This window comes from Giraffa tippelskirchi, chromosome 13 (genome assembly GCF_054371585.1).
Source record: "Giraffa tippelskirchi isolate mGirTip1 chromosome 13, T2T-mGirTip1v1.2.pri, whole genome shotgun sequence".
NCBI lineage: Eukaryota > Metazoa > Chordata > Mammalia > Artiodactyla > Giraffidae > Giraffa > Giraffa tippelskirchi.
Genome location: NC_137287.1, coordinates 101,612,376 through 101,639,952, shown reverse-complemented (window position 1 = coordinate 101,639,952; position 27,577 = coordinate 101,612,376). Strand labels below are relative to the sequence as shown.

The window sequence follows — 27,577 nt, the reverse complement described above, 5'->3', positions numbered from 1 at the left end:
CACGACAATATTTCCCACTCCACAAGCCCTGCCACCCGTGACCTTGCCACTTCCCATCAAGTCGGAGGAATCTAACTCCGACTCGCTCGAAACCAACATGATGAGTCAGGGTCCTTGGGGCTGAAATTAACCCGGTGTCAGACAGAGCTCGCGTCTCCAGCCCTCGCATTGGCCTCTGGGTTCCAGCTCCGGCACCGCCTACTCCGCGCGCGGCTCCAGCCCCGCCCCGCCGCTCCCGCCTCGGGCTCCCGCGGGCCCCGCCCACCGCGCTGCTCCCCCTGCGGTCTGCTGCTAGGGCGGCAGCGCCCGGCTCTGCGCACCATGGCCGGGCTGCTGGCGCTGCTAAGCCCCGCGGGCCGGATGGGCGCTCGGGTTCGGTGCCGCGCCACCTGGCTCGTGGGCGCCGCCGCCCCCTGTGTCCCGCCGCCGGTGTTCCTGCCGCTGCTTGGGCCCGGGCCGGACGCCCAGCTGCTGCGCGCCGCCCGCGGGAACTACCAGGGCCGCCAGGTAAGCCTCCCCACCCCCACCCGTATCCCCGGGCTCCCGGATCGCGGGTCCACCTGCGCCGGAGGAGAGCTTTACACGCGCAGCTGCTGAGACCGAGCACCTCCAGGTCCCCAGACCCCAAATCTCTTCAAGCCAAGGAAGCGATCTCCCAGTTGACAGCCGGGGAAACTGAGGCTCAGGGGGGCGTGGCGAATGCCCAAGGCCACAGCCTCCAGGGGATCCCAGGTGCCCAAAGCTGGGCTTGCGCTGTGGTGGCGGCCGAGAGGATTGGAGGTGGGGCTGGACTTGGTATCGACGTTGTCATCCGGCGCTTTGAGTTGTTCCCTTTGAAGTCACGCTGGGGCCCCTCGTTGGGCTGAGGAGGAAGAATCTGTGGGTGCAGCTGTCTCTTAACACCACCACCTGCCCCTGCCCCACCTCCCCCCCAGTACTTGCTGCGACTCCCTTTTTATCTAACCGCGAGAGCAGGCCTCCCCGTCAGACTGCGGGCGAGACTCGCGCCTGAAACGCAGGGTTACTTCATTATGTATATCTTCACTTGTCTTCTGTGCATGGTAAGTGGAAACTGGTTTTCATTCAGAATGCAAATGCAGACTGCTCCTTTCTGTAAATATGTTTCAGTTTGATTTTGAAGTGGGTCTCCTTAAAGAAAACAGGTGGTGAGCAGTGCCTTCTGGAGATGCAGAACTCAGTTAGAAGGAGCAGTGCCTGGAGCTTTGCTGCTCTGGTCCAGCCTTCCTGCTTCCACTCACCAGGGCTGCTGTCTCACCCTGTGCTCAAGGTCTCTGAGGCCTAGTTGCTGACCTTTCAGAGGGCTAAAAATAACACCTTCCCAATAGTTAGGGGACCATTCCATGAGCTGATGCAGGCCTGAGCGTAGTGCCACTGGGAGCCAGTGCTTCTTGAATGTTCCATAGGCCTTTGACCTATGACCTTACCATGCCTCCACCACAGATGGAGAAACTTCCTTCTCTGCCTTGTGCTCCGCCATCTGACAGGCAGTAGATCTTGTCTTTGCCTCCTGAGCCCAGCTTGGGGATCCTCACATGTCTAGCACCCTCCGCATACACCCAGCTGTCTCCTGGTGATTCTCCATACATCAGCCTAGCTGTCCCTTCCTCCTGGAAGCCTTCGCTGACCACCAGTAATGCCTTGGATGCCTCCACTGGTCTTTCCTCAGCCTCGTGGGAGTACATCTTCTGTGCTCTCCTCATACGGAATGTCCTCCTGATTTGCTCATCTGTCTTGTTAGCCTGGCACTGGCAGGTGCATGTGTGTGTGTGTGTGTGTGTGTGTGTGTATTTGCTGCCCTCCCCCTGCCCCCAACCCCAGCCACCACTGCTGTATTTATTAAAGTAAGGAGGCTGTATGAGAAGAGTCAAGAAGTTTTGAGGAATGAGCCAAAAATTTTGCTTAAAAGGTCAGATTGTTAAGAGTGACGCCTGTTTTCATTCATGCAGTAAATAATATTAATGATAAACACTATATTGTGTTTACTTTGTAACAGGAACTGTTCTGAGTACTTTGAAAATATCAATTCATGTAATCCTCACAACAACACTGAGACATAAGCAATACTATTATCTTCACGTAAGCCCAGAGAGGTTGAGTAACTCTCTGAGAAACACAGAGATTACCTGTCAGAACTGGGATCCAAACCAGTCTGGTTCCAAGGCTTTTGCTCTTAACAGCTGTTCTTCACTTATTGGTGAGTGTCTGCTCTGGGTTGGCACTGCTTTGACTCGCTGAAAGGCAGCTTGTGAGGGAGAACTGGGAAATGAGGAGAACGCTGGGGCTCAGAGAGCCAAGCCATCCACAAGTATATGAAAGAACTTTTATTTAAAAACAGACACCAGGGGAGGTACGAAGTTATTTGCAACCAGGGCAGCAACTAAGAATATATCACAGGTTTTTAAGGTGATATCTCACCAAGAAATGAATGTTTGAAAGATTCCTATTCCTTGCAGGTCACCTCTTCATAAATTCCTTTTATTTTAACCTCTTTCGTCTCCTCCAGGCTTAGAAAGAAAAATACATGACTCACAATGATTAAAGAGATTTCCAAAATAAAAGGAAGAAAATTGTCCATGTTAAAAAAAAAAAAAATCTAACTCTAGAAAGTTAAAAACTAACCTTGGCACCGGCTAACAGGAAATTGTCCATGTATCTGAATATTTTGTCCCTCCCGTTGTCTGGCAATAGATACTTGTTATTCTGTAGCTGGAAGTCTGGCTGCCTTTTTATTTTTCTTTTTTGGCCAAAAGGCCATTTGCCAAAATAGAGGTTGCACAGAAGAGGGAGGGAGAGAGAGAGAGTGGCAGCTCCGCCCCGTCCGGTGAGTGGACAGATGGGGCGGAATGAGGTTCTGTCAGGCCAAGTGTCAGGGTGAGAGTGAAAAGAGCTTCCACCCATTGTCATCCGCCCCAGGACATGGTTTGGCTCTGGGAGCCATCCTATCAGCGCCCGCCAGCCCTCCCATCTGGGGCACTTCCTCCGCAGCCAAAAGGCATGTGGGGACCTGTTTATCAGAAAGAGCCTGAGCTCCCAGCGGCCATTCCGGCTGGTAGGCGTCGGAGAACTGGGAGCGTGGGTGCTGGGCCAACAAGGAAGGCTGAAGACAGTTTTCCTTCTCCCCTCCAGAGTCCTGAAGTTCTGAAACAGGCTCTCCCTCTAGGAATGTTCAACTCTTGGGGGACAAGTAGGGGAGTCTGTAGTGCAGAACCCAGTCTGGGCACTGCCAGCCAGCTCACAGCTTCACCCCAAAGCCCCAGTCTCCCATCTGTCAAAGTGAAAGTGACAGAGGTACCCGCATCATGAGGTCTTGAGGGTTTTTATAAAAGTTTTAAAGTGCTAAGCTCGGTGGCTGGCTCAACAGAAGTGGCCTCTCTTGAGGACACTCATGGTTGTCCTAAAACCTTTCAAAATATGATAGGCTTTCCTGCTTATCAGAATCAGTCTCTGGGACCCCATAAACAGATACTGGCTCAGTGGTAAAGAATCCGCCTGCAATGCAGGAGACTCAGGAGACGTGGATTTGATACCTAGGTCAGGAAGATCTCCTGGAGGAGGAAATGGCAACCCGCTCCAGTATTCTGTCCTGGAGAAACCCATGGACAGAGAAGCCTGGCGGGCTACAGTCCACGGGGTCGCAGAAGTCAGATATAACTGAGCAACTAAACCACCCACCACCACCCCTTTTTTTAAAGTGTTTGTTTTCATAAGTCTGAAAACCCCCCGCAGAAGTCAAAGTTAAAGGCTGTGAGAAAATACAGTTCATCTCCATCCTTAAGGCCTTAACACTTAATTCCCAGGGACAGTATAGCCTTTAATGGTACTGAAATTTAATTCTAGGATGAAAGCTTCCAGGTGTTTGGGGGGCGGGGTGCGTGTGTGTGTTTGTTTTTTCAGTCCTAACTGCAGTTTGGGAACAAAAGAGATTCTCTTTCAATTGGGAGGTAATGAAAAGGCTCTTAACTCATAAATCTGAGTTTTGTACCAGCTTTTGGGAGAAGAGGGGCAAATGAGTAGCTGTTGCATATGATTATCAATCAAGGATGACTCTGGGCAAATTTTGTTTTCTTTTGGCCACATGACTTGAAGGATCTTAGTTCCCTGACCAGGGATTAAGCCCTCCCCCTCAGCAGTGAAAGTAAGACGTCCTAACCCCTGGGCCGCCAGGGAAGTCCCAATTCTGAGCAAGTTTCAATCCAAGACTGAATTCCACCCCTTCATTGCCGTGCCCAGAACGTGGCTCTTCACTGAGTCTTCCTTCCTTCCTTCCTCTGGGGACAATAAGATGGTCTGCTTTTGTACCTTATCTTCCACAAACAGGCAGCACGTACACATTATCATTCCGGCAGCTGACCCAGAGCCAGGCCCTCCTGCCCTGCATGAAGCCAGGGTGAGAGCCTGCCCCGGAGGTTGCCAGGCACAACAATGCTCCCAGACACAGCAGACATTCTTTGTAAGGCAAAAATGTGCTGTGGCTCCCAACTTGGCCTGCAGGGTGAATTTTAGAATCCGTACTTTGTATTTCAGTTGAATCAAATTCTACTTCATAAAAAGGAATGAAGTTGGATACCTGCTACAATGTGGATGAACCTTGAAAACATGATGATAAGTGGCAAAAGCTGCGCTAGTCTGTGCAGGCTGCTGTAACAAAAATACCATAGGCTGGACGGCTTAAGGGCTTCCCAGGTGGTGCCAGCGGTAAAGAACCTGCCTGCCAGTGGAGGAGACATAAGAGACACGGGTTCGATCCCTGGGTTGGGAAGATCCCCTGAAGGAGGGCATGGCAACCCACTCCAGTATTCTTGCCTGGAGAATCCCATGGACAGTGGAACCTGGCAGGTTACAGTTTCAGAGACAACTGAAGTGACTGAGCACCCAAGCACAGGTAGCTTAAACAGCAAACAGTCATTTCTCACAGCCCAGGAGGCTGTAAGTCCAAGGTCAAGACACTGATAGATTCAGTGTCCGGTGAGGGTCCGCTTCCTGGTTCATAGCCAGCTGTCTTCTGCCCTCTTGCCGTGTCCTCACGTGTTAGAAGGGACAAAGTAGCCCTCTGGGGTTTCTAAGAGCCCTGATTGCATTCATGAGGGCTTCACTCTCATGACCTAGTCACCTCCAATCTCCGTCAGGGTGGGGATTCGGTTTCAGTGTGTGAATTTGGGGGAGAGGAGGTGAGTACCACAAACATTCAGTCTGTAGCGGAAGCCAGTCACAAAAGGCCCCAAGTTGCATGACCCTATTCACATTAAAAACATCCAGAATGGGCAAATCCATAGACAGAAAGGAGCTTGGTGTCTCCATTCCCCCCTGGCAAAATGGGCAAGCGGGGAATGGGGAGTAACTGCAGATCGAGCGGTGAAAATCTTCCAGAGTTATACCCTCGTGATGACTGCACAGTGGCAGACACACGTGAACCGTGCAACTGCATACTTCAAACGTTAAGGTGGACTTAATGGTTTTTAATTTCTATGTGGGCAAAACCGTTTCCAAAGTGAATGGGCCCCTCCCTGGGGAGGAAGAGGAAATGTACATGGGACATTAGATGATGAAGTCAGGATGGACGGAAACGCACAGGAACCACAGGGTGAGGGGCTCTTGGTCTTAAAGAGAGCAGTCCAGGACGGCCTCCCTGCGGTGGTGCTGGATAAAGATCTGGAGGTGGCGCTATGAAGCCCTCTGGGGAAAAACTTCCTGGCAGATGGAGCAGCAGATGCTAGGGCCTATAGGGCCTGGCCTGTCCTTAAAGCAGCAAGGAAGCCGGGTGGCTGGAATGGGAAGCAGGAAGGAGAAGGGGTGGGGGGAGTGGAGTCTGGAGGGCCAGGGGGGCTAGTGCACAGATTACTTTAGCTTCCAGGAGGCCTCTAGGGGCGGGGTTGCTGCTGTAATCCCACCTCGGATTTTACAGGCTCTCTCTGGCCACTCTGTTGAGGGGTCAAAGGTGGGATTGGGGGACAGCTGGGAGGAAGCCATCACAGTCACCCAGGGGAGAGGTGAGGAGCTTGGGCCAGGGTGATAGGAGTGTTGGGTGGGAAGGGGAGGAGGGTTGAGTTTGGACCTTGTGGGATCAGCTGATGGCTGGTTGTGGAGCATGAACAGGGGAGTCGGTGACTCACGTTTCAGCCAGAGCATCCGGGAGGATGAGGTTTGCCGAAACAGGGACAGCTGTGACCTGGAGAGGAGCACGTGGGTGGGAGTGGGTCAGGAGCTTGTCCGGACGTGTTGTGGATGTGTGATCGTGGACATCACGGCCAAGGCAGATGCGCCAGCTCAGAGTTCAGGGAGACGCACATCTGGGTCACCACCCGAGGTGGAGTGTCAGCAGGGCCTGGCTGATGTAATGGGGGGGGATTTGGACCCCTTCTTGCCCCCAGTGCGCTCCCTTGGTGGACACACGGGGTGACCAGAGAGGAAACCCAGTGGCCACCTACGCCTCCAGAGCAGGGCGGGGCTGGGAGGACTGCTGCCTCCTTCGGTTTGAAGGCTGCCTCTCTGGTTATCTGGGTATCATGTAATTTCATTCCTAGGGACTCAGCGATGCATGTCGTTGTCCCCACCCTCACACCCCCCGCCCCACCTCACCAGCCTTTGAGATATGGCTGCTCCCCCACGTGTTCTAAAAATATAAGGAAGCGGTCTCTGCTTCAAAGTCCACAACTGGAGCTGGCTGACCCAGATCCTGCCCTCGAGAAGAGCTCCGTGAGGTCTGTCATGAGCGCTGAAGCAATCGTTTGATGAAAAAGCACTCTCCACATGAAGGAGGAGTTTTGTCTTTTTAATCCAACGTTGTTTTTGTTTCTCCCAAACGTTCCAGGCCTTGTAGATGCTCAATAAATGCTCACCCCACACAGTGAATAATTTCTCTGCAAACCCCTAATGCTGCATTTATGGCCTGGGAACTAGCCCTCCCCCTGTATCTATTCAGATCTCAGGGGTAAATCTTGATTCCAAAAGTAAATATATCACAGCTTCTGCTCCCGTTTATTTCACACCCACTGTCTTGTAGAGTCTAGCCTGGTTGTCATGTGCATAAGACAACACCCATTTGTTCTCTTACAGTCGAGGAGGTCAGAAGCCCATGAGGTCTCATGGGGGCCAAACTCAGTGCATCAGCGGGGCTGGGTCCTTCTAGCTGCTCTGGTGGTGGTGGTTTAGTCACTAAGTCACGTCTGAGTCTTGTGACCCCCATGGACTCTATGTAGCCCACCAGGCTCCTCTCTGTCTATGAGATTTTCCAGGCAAGAATATTGGAGTGGGTTGCCATTTTCTTCTCCAGAGGATCTTCCTGATGCAGGGATCGAACCTGGGTCTTCGGCGTTGCAGGCAGATTCTTTACTATCTGAGTTGCCAGGGAAGCCATTTCCTGTGTTTTCCAGCTTCTAGAGGTGCCTGCATCCCTTGGCTTGTGCCCCTTTCCTCCATCTTCAGAGGGAGTGGCACCAGCCTCTGCAAATCTGACTCTGCTTCTGTCCTCATGTCAACTTCTCTGACCCTGCTGTCTCCCTCCCTCCACTTATAAGGACCCGTGTGATCACATTGGTCCCACGCAGAAGATCCAGGATGATTTGCTCATCTTAGGATCCTTAACTGAATCCTACCTGCAAAACCCTTTTGCCACATAAGGTAACATATTCACAGGTTCCAGGGACTAGGAACTAGACATCTTTGGGACCATCGTTTTGCCCATCACACGTGGTACCCAGCCCTTCACTGCACTCAGTGGCGTAGCGGGCATTAGCCTCAGCTGATGAAGAAAGAGAGGAACTCATCTCTCATTGGACAAGAAAGAGCAGAACATCGCATGATTCTGAAGGTGGTGATGTGGTGATGACCACTCACACCCTTGCTCCTGCCCTCAAGTGTCTCCCTTTCCTTGGTTTGTGTGCAGGACCCCAGCAAAATCACTGCGACCACAGGCAGCAATATCAAGGGCACAGAGGAGAAAAAGCTAAGCAAGTCACAGCAGCTGAAAAAGATTTTTCAAGAATATGGTGCCGTGGGAGTGTCACTGCACATTGGAATCTCATTAATCTCCTTGGGAATGTTTTACATGGTTATTTCAAGGTAAGATTGGGACAATAATAGGTATTTGTTTTTTGTTATCATGCAAGAGTCTTTGGGTATAAGAACTTTCTTCCTAAGACTTAGTATTCATCTAGCTACTTTCATTACATTGAAAAAAATTATTATAAATCTCATAGCCAAATTGAGTGCTTAACTTAGTCCCTTGCTGTAGTAAATATCTTTTGTGTTTCTGTGTTTGTCTGTCTGCCTCTCTCCCCTCCAGTGGTGTGGACATGTCAGCTGTCCTGCTTAAACTCGGCTTTAAAGAGTCACTGGTCCAGTCGAAAATGGCGGCCGGCACGAGCACCTTTGTGGTGGCTTACGCCATTCACAAGCTCTTCGCACCTGTGAGGATCAGTATTACCTTAGTTTCTGTGCCCTTGATTGTCAGATACTTTCGGAAAGTGGGAATTTTTAAACCTCCAGCGGCAAAGCCTTGATGAACTCTTCAACTGGGGCCTGAAAACCCATCTCTTTTAAATGACACATGCTAGATTGGTTTTAGAATATAGGTTTTGTGGTGGGTGGGTAGCGGGGGCTAATTGCTGCATTCTCAGCAATAGGATTTACTTTTGCCAGCAAAAATTCAGGGTTTCAAATCATTGTACTTTTTCTCCTTTAAAGTTTGGGTAATGCTATTCATCACAGGGCTTGTCTGCATACTCTAAAAATGTCAGCAGAACACCACCGATGAGTTGTCATCTCAGACAAAACTGTCAGCCAGGAAATGTTCCTTGCAGAAGACCATTGGTGAGGGTCTGCCTGCAAGAGCCTCAGGGGTTCATCTTTGCTCAAATTCTTAAAGGGTACAGATTCATTAAGCTGATTTTTAAAATTCCCCTTCCTCCCATACTTATCAGGCTGCCTGCAGTTTAAGATGCAATATTGTGCAAAACAAGAGTCCAGTGCTACAATTAATGAAGCAGAATTAAGGACTTCCCAATATGTAATCAGGATCTAAATTAGCATCAACACTTTGACATTCGTTACACTTGTTTGGGGAAAAAGAACAAACATGTATTTCTGGTATGTTTCATTGATTCCCAAACATCTTCAAATCTGGACATGTAGAGCCTGTCTCAGCTAGTTTTTCACAAATTTCATTAAAGTAGGTCAGAATCATTTGTCTCTAGGTAAAAAATGGAAACTTCGTCCAATAGTAATGGCATCAGTTGGCTCCACTGCATGTATAAGGAAAGCTGAGACAATCTTGGTCTAACTCACTCTGTCTCAGACTTCAGACATTCCAGAATCACTGTCACAATGTTTACACTGAGTTACTACTTCTGTTTTTTAATTGAGTTAAAATTATGTGTGTAAAAAAAGATTTTGTATCACTCTCTAAAAAAGGAAAGTTACTAGCAGTTGCTGTAAATAACAGGCAACTACAAAATACATAATACAGTGATAATACAAGCCTGGGAGGGGTGGAGCCAGTTTACCAGATAAAGGGGGGTGTGACCTGAGACCCCACATTCTCTGTTAGGGACATTTAAGAGTAGAAGTCCCAGCACACACACTCAAATTGAGACTTTCTCTGTGGGATAGTCAGAAGCAGGCAACAGAGAAGGAATGTCTTCTGGTAGGCTTCAGCGTCACTGACAGCTGGCCCCTGGCCAGGTTCCTGCAGGGCACCTGCTCCACACCTGGGAACCCCACTGTAACCAGTCTGCCCCTCTGCCATGGATGAGGGATTGTGTTTATCTTTCTGGCTCCCAGATTTACTTTTTATTTTAGGTTTTTGGTTTGATTAACTACACTTGTGACAATCAGAAAACTAAAGCAACTGTAAACTGATCGTCCTGGTTTTACTAAGCTCTGGCTATTGACATTTTCCTAGTTAGATCTTAGTAATCACATCAACCAGTTATTTCAGTTAACTTTTAAAAGTATCTTCATGGGACAGATTCTCCACTTGCAAGATCTAAAGTGCATTGGGTATTTTCTCCCCTCTTTTAAAGCAGTTAGCCCATTGCCAAAAAGTTTTAGCCATTTAAAGTTGGAACTGTCTTTCTGGGGTCTAATTCCAAGGACCATGGACACAGCAGAACAAGATGAAGACACCAGTGCTAGGTAATTCCTTGTGAGAGCAGGACCAGCGCTTCTGTGTTGCTGTTTCTATGGGAACAGTGGCTTTGGGCTCCTAACCACCTTCCACACGGGCCTCCCTACCCGTTCAGATCCTGAGTAATGCCTATGCAAAAAAGCCCACAGGGATTCCTCCAAGTTGAAGGGCTTAAATCTCAAACTTTGATTCTGTGTTTGGAGAAATGAGAGTGGACTGAAAGGGCAAGCAATAAATTATCATACCAAATAGCCATAGCGTTCGCTTCTAACCCCCAATGCCACTCCACTCCTGTGGCCAGTGGTCAAAACAGAACAGAGTAACTAGAGAGGCGAGAAAGTCAAAGGATCAGGGAACTAGAGCATTATGTGAATTCACCAGCAAGATGTACAGATCGCTTGTAATTACCTTGTTTTTATGGAACTAGGAAAATAGAACTGATGATCTATTTTAGAAATGTAAGCCATTGTTCACCTCTAATTTTTTAATCTGACAAAATGAGCAGCTTAAGTTCCACAAAACAAATAAACATCTTTGTAAAGTTTGTGAAGAACCTGTTATTCCTCTTGTGGTAAGCCATCACCGCTGCCAGTGACAAACCAGCACTGCGTGTGACTAGTTTGCTAATGTGGCCCCGTTACAGTGAGCTCTTTGCTGGGCCTGTGTGGGATTGTCTGGGGGAAATGTGGCTTAGCTAATAGCCCTGGTGGGGTTAGTCATGTCATGTTGACCATGGCTGGGGTAGATGGATGAACTACTACTTTGGGATATAAAGCTCAAGACTATGGGAACTGGAAGTTCCTTTGTCCCAAGGCAATCGGACACTGCAGTTTTACCCACTTGTTTTGATGTTTCCATGACTACTTCGCCAACTCTGCCATGGAAGCGCATAGCACTTCTTTCTGTGTGGACATTTCTGATCTCTGTGTGCCTCTTGCATTGAAAGTTGGCCATGAAAGCTTATTTCATCTCCTAGTTCTCAGTAAGTTCAACACTTCCATTGTCTTCATCATAGTCAAGTTCACCATCTTGGTTGATGCACAGGTGTTGGCAGCTAGAAATATGTAATTTTACGTGATAGGAGCACGTAGAACCTGAGACCCAAAATAGGAGAGACCAGCTCCTCATGGCACCTGCTCATTTCTAGGCCAGGACTGAACAGCTGGTGAAAAGAATTACCTGTGGACTGCAGACAGACGTATCTGTGGACTTGGGATTCAAGTTGACACAGATGCCACAACTCTAGGGTGTCCCATGGGGACCAGGTGACCGGGGTAAGGGAAGCCCCGCCCAGCTGTACTGAGGGGGCAGCGGTGTCCACTTGTATGAACCACATTCTACACTGGCAGCACCCAGACCCTGGTTTGGCTGGGGAGGGAGTTCAGCTGGGTGGACACTTTGACCACAGAATCAAGACCGAGGGCCACACTGGGAAAACCAGGTTGCCAAGGGCTGGCTCACCCGACACGTGATGCTCCTCCCCACGCTGTCGAGAACATGGTCAGAGCCCAGAAGTGGGCGGGTATGGACATGGATGGTTGGCCCCTCCCCTCAGCCCAGCCAGACCAGCTGCAGCTTTAGTGAACCCCCGGCGGCCCCCGGGATCACTCACTTCTGTGAGCCGTTGCTGACTGGGCACGTGACTCCCCAGGATGAGGACTCCAGCAGGCTGTGGTCATGCACAACGGTGAAGATCCACTGTCCGGGCCAGGAACCAAGGCTCAGGGGCACTGGGGACAGTGGAGGGTGCTGCTGCCCTCACACCCACTCCTGGCGTTCCCCGGCAGAGCACCCCACTTCCAGTCCCCCCCCACCAGTGGGCCACGTTTCCTGCAGGCCCCTCAGGCTGCAAGGACCTCTTGCCACACCTGCCTCTAAACTTTAAATCCTCTTTCAAGCTCAACTGGCATGCTCCTTCCCCAGGGCCCTGCTCCCCCTTTGTTCCCTAGCCCATCACACTGTGCCTGCTGGCTGACTCTTCTTCCCTCCCCCACCCCCAGGACTGCAGGACGAGGGATGAGGGAAGGAAGGGAATGAAGGCAGGCCCGTATGTCCGTGGGCCTTCCGACCTCCCCTCTCCCCGCCACCACCGAGTGACAGGGTTAGCCCCGTGTTTCTCAAAGTGTCCGGGAGATGCACTGTAATGTCAGGGTTACCCATGTGAGAACTTTATAAAAACATCGACACCATGAGAGAAAATAAGTCTTTACCATTTAGAAAGGGCTGAGACACCCCTGTGCCCCAAGACTGAGGCGAGCCCATGCCCCTGCCTCAGTCTCACCAGGTGAGGGACTGAGGACCCACAAGCAGGCCAAGCGGGGGTGCTGGACAGACACCGAACAGTCCTGAAGGGATGCTGTGGAGGTGAAGATACAAGTCTATACAAAAGTCTTTATTTTAACATTTAAAAGGAAGAATCACATGTTCATTCTGACAGCGTTACCAGACTGGGCCACCCGATAAGTTACACACACACAGGACTGGGAAGGTTATTGCACAGTGTTTCAAGGGTCGAGGCAGGACTAGGCATGACCCCCTTCCCCACAGCCAGGCTCTGAGTCCATCTTCCACGAGGACGCCTTAATCCAAACAGGCTACAGGGTGGCTGCCCTCAAACCTTGCCTCTGGATTGATTCTATAACCAGTGAAGTTATTAACACGATTCTCACAGCTGCTCCCACTGCTGCAGAGTGTCGTGTCTGCAGAAGTGGGACTCTGAGCACTGCCTGCTCGTCAGCAGCATGTCCTGTAGAGTCTCGATGGCGGGCAGGCCGCAGGGAGACACGCCAGCATCCTGCTCCAGGATAAGGCAGCCCTGGCCTAAGGATCTCTGCCCCCGAAGATTAAGATTGTTTGCTAGTCGATTCTTTTTTCTGACAACTTGATGGTTTTGAGTTGGCTGTGATCCAGGGGTGTTCAAGTACTTCTTTGAGGGTGGGCCTCTGGCTGGGGTTGTGCTTCAGCAGTCTTGAAATGAGGTCCCTGGCTCCCTCAGGCACGCAGTCAGGGAATGTGAATTCCACCTGGATGAGTACACAGTAAGTGACAAGAGTCAACAACGTGGCTCAGAGAGAACACGAGAAATACTCAGATCATAGCCTCCTGTCAAGGCTGATACGGAAGGAATTCTAACAGAACGATGGGTCCCTTTGTAGTGAGGCCTTACCCGTGATATTCTTCTGTAGGTCTCCTGGTATGTGTCTGCCTCAAAAGGAGGCTTCCCGACGAGGAACTCATAGCAAAGCACCCCAAGGCTCCAGAGGTCCACTTTCTCGTCATGCATCCGGCCCTCGATCATCTCAGGGGGGAGGTAGTCCAGCGTGCCGCAGAGGGTGGTCCTCCTGAAAACAGAGGCAGGCTCGGGTTGATGTGCTGTTTCTATTATCACGACAGCTGCTCAAAGTCACCAACCATTCCACTAACACTGAGTGCATTTCCTGGGCTAGCTCCTGTGCTACAAAGCAGGTGCTATTATAAATCCGTTTTTAGACAGGGCGCTGTACCAGACCTCACAGCTAGCAATCATGTGGCACCCCAAATATGTCTAATTCCAGAACTTCCTTAAATGATACATAAGATTTAAAGTATCACCACTATAAAACTGTGTGAACAACTAAGGAAATTTGAACACGGACTAAATAGTAGATATTAACAAGACTAGGTTTCTTAGGTGTGATAATGGTTGTGATTATACAGGACAATGTCCTTTATTTTCAGGACATGCCTACTACTGAAGCACTCAAAGGATGAAGCATGCTGTCACTTATTTTTGAAGGTTCACCAAAACATAGACACACTCAATATGGTAAAATGTTAACAACTATTGGGAGTGTAGGCACTGGATAGGCAGGTGATCAATTCAACATGTCTGTTTTTATAACAGAGGTTGGAAATAGACATCAAAACAGGAGCCAAGACTAGGCAGGTTTTGCTGCCTCATACCAGTTTATTCTTTGGTGCCACTGGCGCCCAGCAAGTGCACAAATGTCCACTCGCCTGCATGGTGACCCAGGACTAAGGAGCTGCCGCTGTAGACGCCTAGCCTCTCATTTCCACTGGATTCGGGAGAAGGCCCAGATCAAGAGTCTCAAAAGACAGTACAGTAACCTGAGAGCTCTTCCAGTTAACCAGCTATGGGAAGACGGGCCAAGTGACCAACATTTTATATGATATCCTCTTTGGAAAAGGATCAGCCATCTTTCTGTCTGATGACACCACTGGGCGGGCCAAAGTCCCTCTTAGCCCTGTGATGCTACAGCCATTGCTGTCTGCCTCACCAGGGGTCAACAGCTCCCACTTGTGACAACCAGATTTTTTTCCCCCCAAAACAAAAAGACTGCAACAGCAGATTCAGTGCCTTGCTGGAAACAATTAGGAGCGATCTGTATTGAAAACAAATCTCACACTCAACAGCATCCATTTTGGACTATACAGTTTTTTTAACTGGCTTTAAAGTAACCTGGTTATAATTTTTTTAGCTCTGTTTGCAAAGTTCACTTAAGTTGTTTCATTAGGTTGATCTCTCTGCTTTAAGAGGAGATAGGAAAGGACTGCTCTGTTGACAGGAACAGACCCAAGAATCTTTAACCACCCTGAAAGCTTCATCCAAACCAGTTTGGTTCCTTTAAGCTCTCAGTTCTAGAGCTCTGCAGGTGCTGCCCTCAGAACTCGTAGAACTCGTGTCTCCTGGCCCAGGAGGCACTGGAGTTTCCCTCCCACAGTCAGTCAGGTGTTATTCCCCCTCTACACACTGCATTTCATCCTGTGATACACTTGTCATATCTTTTACCTGTTTGTTCCCTTCACTGGCCTCTAAGGATAGTATGCATCTTTAACCCCAGGATAAACGTTCACAAATGGCTTCATAGTAAAAATGTTCTTGAAGACACTCGTTTCCTGCCAGGCCTAAATTACTCCAAAGCATGTGTGTCAGCTACCTGACCCAACCGCCCACAATATCTATGCTTACGTTTACTTATAGTAAATATTTTACTATTCAGCTCATTAGCCCCCAGGCTTTTGCTAAACCAAACAAACAAGTTCCATCTCTGAAGTTACATACCTGGAGGATGGGGCATGTACCGACCACCCAAAATCTGCGATCTTAAGCTCTCCAGCTGAGCCAAGGAGCAGGTTCTCTGGCTTAATGTCTCTGTGGATAACCCTCTTTGAATGACAGTAAGACAAGGCATTTGCCAATTCTGTGATATACTATTAAAACAAAAAGTATTGAAAAATATGTTTTAGATTTATATAACACAAGTTAATTTTAGACATCTCTTCTGAAAGGAAACTCAACACAGATTTTAACGTGTTTTGTAGATTTGAAAGCAAAAACTAGAGACAGTGGATGACTCTACAAGAAAACAAACCAATTTAGTGTTTAGCATGAAGCCCAAGTGACTCTGTGCTAGGTTATTTGCTAACATAGCAGGTGTGACACCGAAAGACAGGAGAACACCCAGGTACCACTACATCCCCACCTGGCCATTTATGGCCCAGAAGCCATGCATTACGACAATATTGAAAAACTGGCACAAATGAGGGAGTCAGACCTGTAAACAATTTGTAACATTCTTAAAAAAAAAAAAACTAAAGTACAGTCCATTCCCATTTTTAAAACTAAGGCAAAATTACAACAAAAGGGTTTGTTTGAAGCTATAAACTTACTCTAAGAGCATCAGAGGAGAATAATCCTGAACAATAAACTAAAAGCAGGTGTTCTGGCATATTAAGTAGCGGGTTAAATTTAGGGGCACACGATATACTAATTCATTCGTCAGGTTTAGGTACACAAGCCAGTCAGTCCTTTCATTCGTTCTGTTTCCATTTCAATTAAAAGATCTACCAAGCCAAGCCCAGGATTTGCTTTAAGATGTAAATGAGAATTGTTTTCTAATATGTTCAAAGAATATATTTAGTTCTGACTGACGTTTGAGAAGTGTTGGTTTCCCAAAAAGTAATTCTAAACAGGACTGAACATTATACCAAAAAGGTTTACCAAATGAAGGGGCAGAAACCAGATGTTATCGGCAGAAAGGACATTTTTCATTGCTTTCAGCCAAAAGGCAAGCTCATCTCCTGGACCAAAGTGGGTGATGCTCTAAGAAGATACAGTAGGATTCCAGAGGACAATGGGCTGCCCTTGCTCAAACCCAGGCAGGAACCAGCGCTCTCTGCATCCATCCCCTCTACACGCCCACATTAAGATTACGGATTATCTATAAAGGTCCCTAACACTTCTCCAGAACTAAAACAGGTGTGTGTGTGTCTGTGTGTGTCTGTGTGTGTGTCTGTGTGTGTCTGTGTGTCTGTGTGTGTCTGTGTCTGTGTGTGTGTGTGTCCAGAACTAAAACAGGTGTGTGTGTGTGTAAACTACTAAGAAATCTAGAAAGAGCCAATCTTTTTACTTCCTTTCAAGCAGCTATCTGTTTACACCAAAAAACTCCACTGGATTGAAGAAAACTGAGTACAAAGTACTTGCCAATTAAATAAGAAACTAACTTGGCTAGTTAATATTTAAAAAGCAAATAAAATAGATTGCTACTTATCCAAAGGGCAAATATTTAAGTTGAAATAGTATGTCCTCATTGCACAGACAGGACCAGAGGGGTCATTCACCAACAGTGCTGTGATTTCAGTAGAAAATAAAAGTAAAACCACTTGAATTTAATGCCATTCAGATCAATCCCAAAAAGGTAAGTGTACATACTACCCAGAGACCACCGCCAAGAAACAGAACAAAGTAACCACCATTCTACAGGCCCTTCATCTGCTAATTCAACAAAAAACAGTCCAAATTAAGACAACTTCTTCAAACAATTTTCACATTAATAAAGAAGAATACAATCCATGTAAAAAAAAAAGGCAAAACAAAAACCTTATATGTTGGGTTTTAAGATTAAAAATGTCTGCCCAAGAAAGACACAGTTAAGAGAAGGAAAGCACAAGCCACGGACTGTGAGAAAATGTTTGCAAAACACGTGATAAAGGACTCATATCACAAATACACGCGAATTCTTAAAACTCAGTAAGACAACAACAAAAAAATTTTTAATGGGCCAAAGGTCTGAACCTGGGTTTGATCCCTGGGTTGGGAAGATCCCTTGGAGAAGGGAAGGCTACCTACCCCAGTATTCTGGCCTGGAGAATTCCATGGACTATACAGTACAGTCTACTATACTCTATAGTCCATGGAGTCGCAAAGAGTCGGACATGACTGAGCGACTTTCACTTTCAAAGGTCTGAACAGACCTCAAAGATGCTATAGAGATGGAAAATAAACAGCTGAAAAGATGCTAAACCTTGTATGGCATTAGAGAACTGCAAATTAAAGCAATGAGACACCACTGTACACCTACTGGGAAGGCTGAAATTCAAAAAGCACGACACCACCACTTGCTGGTGGGGAGCCATAGGCACCCTCATGCGTGGGTGGGAATGCACAGATGGTAGGCATATCCATAGCAGAAGGCTGCTGACAGTTTCTACAAAGCTCAATGTAGACCTCCCATACAAGCCAGCAAGCACACCCCTAGGTATTTACCCAGCAGATATGAAAACTTTGTGTCCCACAAAAAGCTGCATGCAACTGTTTATAGCAGCTTTCCTTGTAATCAAAGACTAGAAGCAACCAAGATACCCTTCAACAGATGAAGCAATAAACCAAAGTAGAGCCATATGATGGAGTATTATTCTCCAATAAAGAGAAATGAACCATCAAACCCTGAGAAGATACAGATGAACCTCAAATGCATACGGTTGTTTCCCACAGGGGTAACTGGTTAACAATTCTGACACGACTACACACAAACACTGGAATTGGATAAAACGGATGGCCGATGCTGGAATCCCAAGTTTCTCAGTGTTGGAGTGGAGGTTACAATAAGCAAAGGAGGAGGGTAAAATGATCCATGTGATAACAGACTCATGTTTACTATAGATACAGGTGGATAATTATAAATACTTTTAGATACATGTAAATACCAAGATTATTATAGACACATCTCAATGCTCTCTTTCAGCTGAAAGCCCAGAAGTAGTAACAGTAGCAATGAGCATATCCAGCACCCAGATCCAGGCTTCTAATAACATTTTCCAATAAAAGGAAGCAAAGCTCCTTGGAGAAATAATGAATTCTAAGGCTTAGAAAATGTATAAAACGAAACTGGAGCACCTTATAGCACCGACAAACAGAAAGTGCTTTTAAAAAAAACCACAGGCCCACACTCCTGACAATGATGGGGACAAGTCAGAAGGACACGGGCACTGTGTAAGAGCACCCGGTGGCCAAATCTGGAATGAACAGTGAGAGTAAAGCGCTATTAGATAATCCTCAAAGTATCAAGGATCTGAGTCCATATTCATAAATATAGTAAATCAATAAGGGAGAAAAGAGAGCTCTGTGGTACAGAATTCCAAATAATCTATGTCGATACCCTGCCCTGTAGGAGAAGAGCTGTTCCTCTGAAAAGGGAGAGAGAGGAACTCTACAGAGAAGAAGCCTGACAAACACTACCCCAGCCGGGTGGTCAAGACCAACAGCTGGGGATGAGTCAGGTCAGTAGCTTGTATCTTAGAGAATGCATTTCACCTCTGACCTTCCTCCCCAAACCCATGACCCTCATCTAATCATGAGAAACTAAGGAAATCTGAATTTAAGTGTGGATTTCAGTCAATAGTTATGTACCAATAGTGGTCCATTAGTTATAACAGTTGTACCACACAGATATAAAATAGTAATAGAAGTCAGATGTGCATGGGAAAAGTAACTCTGGGCTATCTTCAATTGTTCTGTAAATCTAAAACTATTCAAAAATACATTCTTTTTTTTAAAACAGGGTAACTATTTATATATATTTCCACAGAAACAGCTGTGGAAACCAACCACAGTATTTCATTTGGTACTTGATTTTATCTGTATGTAAGGTACACCTAAGCTACTCTGCTTTTCCCATTTCAAATATTTGATCCTATTAACCCAGCGGTCTCCAACCTTTTTGGCACCAGGGACCAATTTTGTGGAAGATAATTTTTCCACAGACCTGGGGTAGGGCAGATGGTTTCGGGATGATTCAAGTGCATTACATTTATTGTGTGCTTTATTTCTATTATTATTACATCAGCCTGACCCCAGATCATCATGCATTAGATCCGAGAGGTTAGGGACCCCTGTATTAAGCTAGCTTTCCATGAAACAAAGCCCCCTCTATTATATAATGAAAGGTACAGCGCTATGTAGGACAGGTATAGAGGAAACAGAATTAGTCTGGACAGTAAATGAAAACTCACCGTGGCAGTTCTCTGCTCATCAAACTTTGACAGTTTCTGAAGTTCTCTATAGACAGCTCCAAGGGGTGCATATTCCAGAATTAGGTAGACTCTGGTAGCGTCATGGAAATAACCATACAGTCTGAGAATATTTGGATGCCTGCAACCAAAAAGACAGACACCTGGTATGGAAGTTGATCTGTACTGAGTATCAAATCCCTCATGTGAAACCAGTGGTGAGAACTGCTGCTGGTTACAGATCCCACCTTCCACTCCCCTTGAAAATGTGAAACTATGAACCTACTGTAAGAAAAAGATATACACTGCTATCAATTTACATGCATTTCAAGGTATTAATGGACCTCAAGTTTAGTTAAGACTATTTCCTTCCTTTGGACCATCTATATTCTTAAGGAGAAAGAATTCAGCTAAATATTAAGTCTCCCCAAATTGAAAGGAAAAAAAAAGACATGGCATTCTCACAGTAGTGTGAAACTCAAAAACCATGAGACAGACAACACAGACCATGTTCAGTAACATCAGGAGATGTGCTGTGGAGGACTTTAGACAGCTGAGCACAGGCTAGCTAGACCCACTGGCCAAAGTCAACCTGTAGGCTGCCAGTGTGCAACCTGAACTCAAAATAAGAGGTATCATTCCTTTAATTATCCACCAAAACAAAACAAAACTCATCCAGTAAATTACTCCATTAACAAGACAAACCTGCAAGCAATTTTTCCGAATCACAGCAGTTAAATCTAGATAAATCTTTGAAAGAATGATGAATTTAGTGATTCTTTGCAGTACTATGAAGCCAGCCTTCTACAAAGAAGTTCATAAACGTTGAAGTCTAAGTTCTGTATGCCACTCTCCCGGACATCGTCTGAAGACTTACCTGAGATGCGACTGTATTTCTACTTCTCTTCTCAGCTGATGCTCAACGCCTGCCTTCTCCAGCTGAGCTTTGAATAATACTTTAAGAGCCAGAATAAACTTGCTTTGTTTTTCTCTTGCCAAATAAACATTACCAAACTTTCCTTTACCCAGCGGGCGACCAATTTCAAAATCTTCCAAAGCCCATTGCCTTCTGGGAAAGAATTGAACATTTTAAAGTGTGAAGAAAACACATCCTTTCTAGTGAGGTATATTAATGAGTAGTAGACTTCCCATTCCCATAAATAATTCTATACTCAAAGTCGTATTCAGCACGTATCCTCGGCAAGAACCAAACCACAGCCTCCTCTGAATGAATCTGTGACAGGGAAAAATCTGGACTTCTGGAGCTGAAGCACTTGCTGGGAGTGTCCTGAGACAGTACTATGCTCTGAGCACAGACCTATTAGCAACGATGCTAAGACCGTAGGAGGAACTGGAGAAGGAAGAAGGCTCCAGAAACAACTGGGAGCCTCTTTCAAATGGACTCCTCTAGCTGTGGAGACACCACCACTCTCTGGGTTGGAGAACCACTCTGGGAAAGCAAACAGGATGGAGCCTACAGGAAAATGGGCTGCGAACCACTGGATGAGACTCGCAGAAAGTTTCTGGTAGGCAGCTAGAGCAAAAAAGGCTGTGGGTTCATCCCTGTCACCTTCTATTACATGCTAGAGCCTAGACAGTTCAGAGACTGACAGCAAGGGAAAATACAGCCAAGCTTTATTACGAAGAACAAATATAGTTAATTGTATCAATACTTTCAAAATACTCTACAGTCAAGTATTTGTCCATAGGGCTGCAAGAGGACATTTTGTTGTTTAACTTCTTTATTAGAAGTAGTAGAGAAGCATACATAAACTGTATGTAGTAGTTACTTCTGAGGGTAGAGAGGAAGTTTCACTTGATTTCTGTAACAGATTCTAAGTCAAATATAAGTCTTTTCTAAATGTGAAAAGTAGTAAGAAAAACTCAAGTCCCTCATAAACATCATTAAAATTCCTTCTGTCTTTGAAGATTTAGAAAATACAGATGTTTCAAATTTCCAAGTGAAAATACAAAGGCCTATTTTTAACAAGTGTTCCTATAACTAAATTTGCAATTAAATGACATTAGTATGTTCTAGTAGAATGATGGTACAGAACTTTGTACATAAAACTTACTTTTTTGATTCTTCATTTTTTTGTTTTGATGCCACTTCCTTCTCAGGATTATTTCCTAAATAGAATAAGTTAACAATTTCTGATTAGAGATGAATCAAAGAGTGGTCACCAAAGTATCAGTGGTATGCCCAGAATGACAGATCTGGACTATTTTTGGTTTTCTTTATTTTAAAAAGGAAAAAAAAGATGACTACACTGTAACCTGACTCCTGCCATCTGAAGTCTGTATAGAGCTTTGAGAGTAAAGATAAGCAGATACATCACAGGCCCTCAGATGATCTAAAAACTCAAGACCGTGTAGATTCTCCCTGGAGCCTCAGTTTCTAAATGAAGAGCTTCTAAGGCAGTTACCAGTCTTCGCATCCATAACAACTCATCACCTCTTCCCTAGGAGGTGGGTCAGCATCAGACAATGTGCAACAAAACATGAGCCAACCACCACCCTCCTTCCACTGTGTTTGTGGCCAAGGGGAAATTACACTGGACATTTCTACTTACATACTTCCAGCACTTCAACCTCCAACAGTAGCACAGTTTGCTCTGGTGAGATATTTGAATTCAGGTCTAAACTGTAGTGTTTCCCTCCACGGTTCACGATCTCGGTTTAATGCCACCAGTATAACCACCATCCCCATGACTGGCTTAACTGCCCCATTCTGTCAAGCTGGCATCCTAAGTGAGCTCTCAAATCTGTCTGAATCACTCTGCCCTGGCTGTGTTTGAATAAGTTAATGCTTCGAAGTCTTAGCTTCCTCCTCCACAAAATCGAGGTAGAAACTACAGTTGCCTCTGTAGAGTGCTTATGAGGACAGAATGACATAGTGTGGATGAAAGAAGCCTGCTATGGAGCACTCAACAATTGGTGAATAATAACTATAAACACCGACCCAGCTGAGGCCCCTGCAATATTGGAGCCAAAACCCAATGGCCTCCCCTCCTACCTGGTACCCCCGGGTCCAGCATTGCTACTCTTCAATTCATCCCACACATCCAGATAAGCTTTCTCTAAGAGGCAAGTCAGCCCCTCCTCTGCTCAAAAACCTTTCAGCAGCTTCCCAGTACATAGGGGACGAAGCCCTGCTCCCGGAGGCTGGCAGTGCCCGCCCCGACCTCGCCCTGCCTGCCTCAGTCCACTCACTCTTGCAACCCCCAGCACTTCCCTCCACGCTCCAGAACCTTGGAATTTTTCAGTTCCAAGTGTACTTGCTAAAAGAATCCCCTCTGCCCCAATAAGCAATCCAAAGAATACGGGGCTGCTGCTGTGTCTTCCCTCACTGCCCACCTCTTTCAGGAGGGTGGGAGTCAGGCCCGGCCCACAGGAGACTTATTACTTCACCCCGACATCAGATCCTCTCCCCATCCTCAGTAGAAATGACATAAAAGCTAGGATTCCAAACAGTAAACACACATCTATATACATGGTTTTTTTTCTAGCAAATAAAAGAATGGCTCTCCAATGAGCCTAAGAAGGCTGCTTACCAGGCGCCGGTGGCTGGGGTTGTTTGCTCTTCTGGGTGTTGTTACTTGGCGGCCTGGAGACAGGACGAGGGGCGCTGGCTGCCTGCGGTGGCTTCTGCTTCAGGGTCTGTACTGGTTTCTGGATGGAGACTAGCTTCTGTGCTTGTGAAGGAACACGCTGCGAGGAATTTGTGGGACACAGGACGCGCTGAGCCTGGCCGCTGTTCGCAGACACCGGATTCTGAGAGGGAAACTGCTGAGCCACTGGAACACGTTTTGGGCCATCACTAAGTGGAACTGCAGTCTAGATTGGGGAGGAAAAAGGCACGTTATGGTCTTCATGAAGGAAAGCTGAGTATCTTGAGAGTATTCCAAAGGTCTGTCTTCTAGTACCGCAATATAATGACTGTCACTGGAGAAGGAAATGGCAACCCACTCCAGTATTCTTGCCTGGAGAATCTCGTGGGCAGAGGAGCCTGGTGGGCTGCTGTCCATGGGGTCGCACAGTTGGACACGGCTGAAGCGACTTAGCATGCATGCATGCATTGGAGAAGGAAATGGCAACGCACTCCAGTATTCTTGCCTGGAGAATCCCAGGGATGGAGAAACCTGATGGGCTGCCATCTATGGGGTCGCACAGAGTCGGACACAACTGAAGCGACTTAGCAGCAGAAGCAGCACTGATAACAGATGGACAGGGAAACCGATTGGAATCAGCACTTGCAGAGGATACAGTTAGTATAGGGCTGAAATACCTGAATGACACCTCCTACCCGCTCCCCAACACCCTACCCCTAAAAGTCATGTTCTCATTAAAAAAATCATTAACTAAACTTTTATCTAAAAAGGGAGGCATTAAACACTTTCTAAGAATTCTCAGTGACTTGGGAATGATTCTTTAGCAAGAAGCTACATTCAGAAACTTTATACCAAAATCCCAATTCCACTGAAATTTCTTCAACAATACTTGTATTTTTTCAGTCTTTTCTCTAAACACATCAAATATTCAATAGTGATTATCTTTGCGTGAAGTTTTGTATTTGCCACATGTTCCACAAAAAGCTAACTATATATATATAATTTTTTAATAATGATATAATAATAGTCCCCAAAGCTAATTACTATTGATTTACTAGTGTTTCAGTTTTCAAGTACTCATAAAATGGATCTGAGGCAAAAGAGGAAACAAACACAGACTCTTCAAAAAGTTAGAGCAAATTAAGTTACAGTGAGAAAAGCAACGAGTTCCCACCAAGGGACATGGTAGAGGAACCACGGTCACATCTCAAAGGAAAGGTGAAAACAACTTTAGACTTAAACCCAGCTTCCCTTTGGGTTTTATAAAAGGGATCTGAGATTCCAGATTATTCAATTTACCTTAGGCCCTGTGATGCAGTTTTCTTTACATCTGTCCATGATGCCTGAAAAGAAAAAAGAACCACCTTTAATTTGTAAAAATCCATCTGCTTCAAAGTGCCACACTGGATCAAGGTTAAAAATCCTGATGAAAAAGCCTCAGCATCACACAGAATTTTACATGATTTGTTGTCCAATCAAGGCTGATAAGGGAGTAGCATTTTCTCCTGTGATAGAGCACAAGTATGGGGCTTAGACCAGGTTCAGGTGTGGGGCCTTTCTCTCCCCTCACACTGCATCCCATCCTCTCCACCCCCACCCCGGTACTCCAGCGCCACTCCTGAACTGCGTTGCCCCTCTCTCCCATCATCTCTCTAATGAAACCCTTCCATCAGTCTACAGGCCGGCTTCCTTAAGTGCTGCCTTTAAAAAAAATCCTCTTTATCCTTAAACTGACTCAAACTATAACCACATCTCTGGCCTCCCCTTTCAGCAGCAGAACTGGGCAACAGTTGTCTCTATCACTTCCCTCACTGGGCTGCAGGCTCCCTCCCATAGGGTTTTCCTCCCCACCAGGCTCCACACTGACCCCGACTGCTGCCAGATCCAAAAGTCAATTCTCAGCCTTCCTCTCAGGAGCATTCTTGGCATTCCAGGGGGTCCTGCACTCTATTCCTGCACAGACTTGTCTCCTGCCTTACTAGCTGTCCCAACACAAACGCCTTTGCTGATGAGCCTCACCTGTGCCACCAATCTCAGTGTCTGGGGTAACTGTGGAAGGGATTCCCCACTCTCTGTCTACACCTTCCTAGGGACCCAGGGCTCTAAACATCTCTGTTAGGAGAATGCGACTTGGTGCCTTCTGCCCCCTCCTCTCCTGCCAGGCTCTCTATCACCTGCTGAGGATGCCCCAGGAAAGCCTGCCAGGCATCTCAACCCAACACACCAAATGAAACCTCTTCTTCCCCAGCTTTCAATACCATCCACAGGCTAAGGACCCCCAAATTTCCATCTCGAGCCCAAAGCTCTCCTCTGAACTCCTACCACCTGGTAATCTGAGTGGCATCTCAATCTTAACCTGTCCCCAACTGACATCCTGCCTCCTCCCAACCCCCATTCCCTCTAACCTGCTCTCTCTATCCTGCCAGTTGCTCAAGTCTAAAGTCTTATAATCTTTTACATGGTTGTCCCGCAAACCTTGTATCTAAGCCATCAGCGTGTCCTACAGGCTCTATTTTGAAAATCACTGCTCACAACCTTTCCTACTCCCACCTGGTCAAACCACAATTTTCTCTCCCTTCAATTATTTGCAAAAAGCTCCCAGTGGTCACTCTGCTTCCACCTTGGCCCCATTATGGTCCATTTGCAACACCGTGCCCAGTGATCCCTCTATCAAGTCAGATATACGGATCCTTGGGCTAGAGAAACCTTTATCCATTTCTCTTACTCAGTTGCTCCCTAAATTCTAGAATCCAATCAGAAAGCACTCTTCAGACCCCTACTTTCACATCCACTTTTTAAGCAAGCAAATAACTCCACCTGCAAGAGGAGACCAGACTGAAGAATCTGGAGTCAAACAGCCATTCAGAAATAGACAAGAAAAGGAAATACATTCTCATATCATGTAAACGGTAATTTCATCACCCACGCTGTGGTGCTTTCTTCACTCTCCCTGACAGTTACAAGCAGCTGACTCATGAGATCACATGGCTTTACAGACACTGGTTCTATAGAAGCTACCAATGTTCGTTCGCTCCAGGTAATACACTGTTCCTTCTCAGGAAGAATAACGAAACAGAATGGACTAAGTCTCTGATTCAGAATTCCGCAGAGAGCCACAGGAAGACAGTTTCTCAGGTGATTCTGGACTCCAGCCAAGTTCGAGAGTCTCATGTCCAGACGACCTGCATAAGATCCCTGCAGTTCAAACTGGAGATCCTACTAGTCTACATAGAAAAGCAGATTTAATAGCACTGTGGGTGGAGACTTTTCCTTCCTTCACCAAACCTGCAAATTATCTGCACATGTGAAGGAGAGTGGAGAGGAAATGAGTATGCTGCTGAAAAACGTTTAATTCAAACAACAAGGAAGGTTAAGAATGAGAAGAAAACAGTAAAAGTCAAGGATGGTAGCCACATTTACATCAGGAGGACAACTTTAGAAATGGAAACTTTGGGGCCCAACTCTAGACCTAACAAATTAAGACCCTGCGTTTCAAAGACATCCCCAGATGACCACTTTACATCCGGCATACACTAGTTCTCAATGAAACATCAGAATCACCTGCAGAGCTTGATAAAAATACAAACACCTGAGTCCTACACCCAAGCACTTCTGATCCTTTGCCTGCAGGGGTCGAGTCTAACTCTGTGCAACCCTATAGACTGTAGCCCACCAGACTTCTCTGTCTGTGGGATTCTCCAGGCAAGAATACTGGAGTGGGTTGCCATGCCCTCCTCCAGGGAGGGCCAGGGATTGAACCTGAGTCGCTTCCATCTCCTGAGGGTTCTTTACCACTAGCGCCACCTGGGAAGCCCCTCTGATCCCTTAGGTGGGTTCACATTTTTAACTAGAACGCTCAAGTAATCCCGAGTAAAGATAGTCCAGGGTCTACGGTTTGAGAAACACTGGCTTCCAGGTTTATTTATTCACCCACTCACCCATCCCGCCCGGACAAGGGCCTTTCCTGGCTAGTCTATTCAAACTAGCCCACTTCCTAGTACTCATCCCTATCGGAAGTTACTTTGCTAGATCATCGTCTGTCTCCTCAGCCCCCACCCCTAGAACGTAAACTCCAAGACGGCAAAAAAACATTCTGCATTCTTTCTTACCCAGGTGCTCACTTAACATGAGAATCCCATCAGAAAGCAATCCCTCCCCACCCCCACCCCAACAACCCCATTCACTCCGGGTGTTCAATAAACACCAGGCGGGCATGTTACAGGGCATCTCGGTAGCCGAGCACAGAAGGGAGGGAGCAGGGAAAGCACGGGGGGCGGGGGGGGGCGGGTAGGAAAGCTCTGTCGCCCCGACCTCCCCTCGTTGACCCAGCGGTCCCCAAGACCGCTTCCCTCCCACCAACCCGCAAAGGCCACCCTGGGTCCGTCCGCCCGCCTTCCAGCCAGCCTCACAGAGATGCCCCAGGTCTACGCACCTGTGGACTCCCACCTCCGATCCAAGAAAACCAAGTCCTCCCGAGAGCTCAGCCGTTAAGATTCAAAGTCTTCATTTTAAATAGGAGTTAAACCCTCTATTC

General features: G+C 46.8%; 2 protein-coding genes across 6 annotated transcripts; one reads left to right on the top strand and one right to left on the bottom strand.

Annotated features, from left to right (window-relative positions):
• Positions 1-287: 287 nt before the first annotated feature.
• On the top strand, positions 288-10,688 carry MIMS2 (mitochondrial inner membrane scaffold 2). The gene is made up of 3 exons (XM_081560589.1): positions 288-507; positions 7,904-8,079; positions 8,303-10,688. The coding sequence occupies exons 1-3, from the start codon at positions 322-324 to the stop codon at positions 8,517-8,519; spliced, it is 579 nt and encodes a 192-aa protein (XP_081416715.1). The 5' UTR covers positions 288-321; the 3' UTR covers positions 8,520-10,688.
• Positions 10,689-12,515: 1,827 nt separating this feature from the next.
• AURKA (aurora kinase A) lies at positions 12,516-27,539 on the bottom strand. 5 transcript variants are annotated; one of them, XM_081560574.1, is made up of 9 exons: positions 27,153-27,539; positions 24,343-24,386; positions 22,987-23,269; positions 21,508-21,562; positions 20,310-20,501; positions 19,436-19,574; positions 15,207-15,355; positions 13,311-13,485; positions 12,516-13,167 (listed from the first exon to the last, which is right to left on the bottom strand). In XM_081560574.1, exons 1-9 carry the CDS (start codon positions 27,268-27,270, stop codon positions 12,988-12,990), a joined length of 1,335 nt encoding a protein of 444 aa, XP_081416700.1. In that variant the 5' UTR covers positions 27,271-27,539; the 3' UTR covers positions 12,516-12,987. The 5 variants fall into 5 exon arrangements, with proteins under 5 accessions (XP_081416700.1, XP_081416705.1, XP_081416702.1 ...); XM_081560579.1 differs by having other exon boundaries at positions 20,310-20,498; positions 21,504-21,562; positions 27,476-27,539; XM_081560576.1 differs by having other exon boundaries at positions 27,476-27,539.
• Between the last annotated feature and the right edge of the window lie 38 nt (positions 27,540-27,577).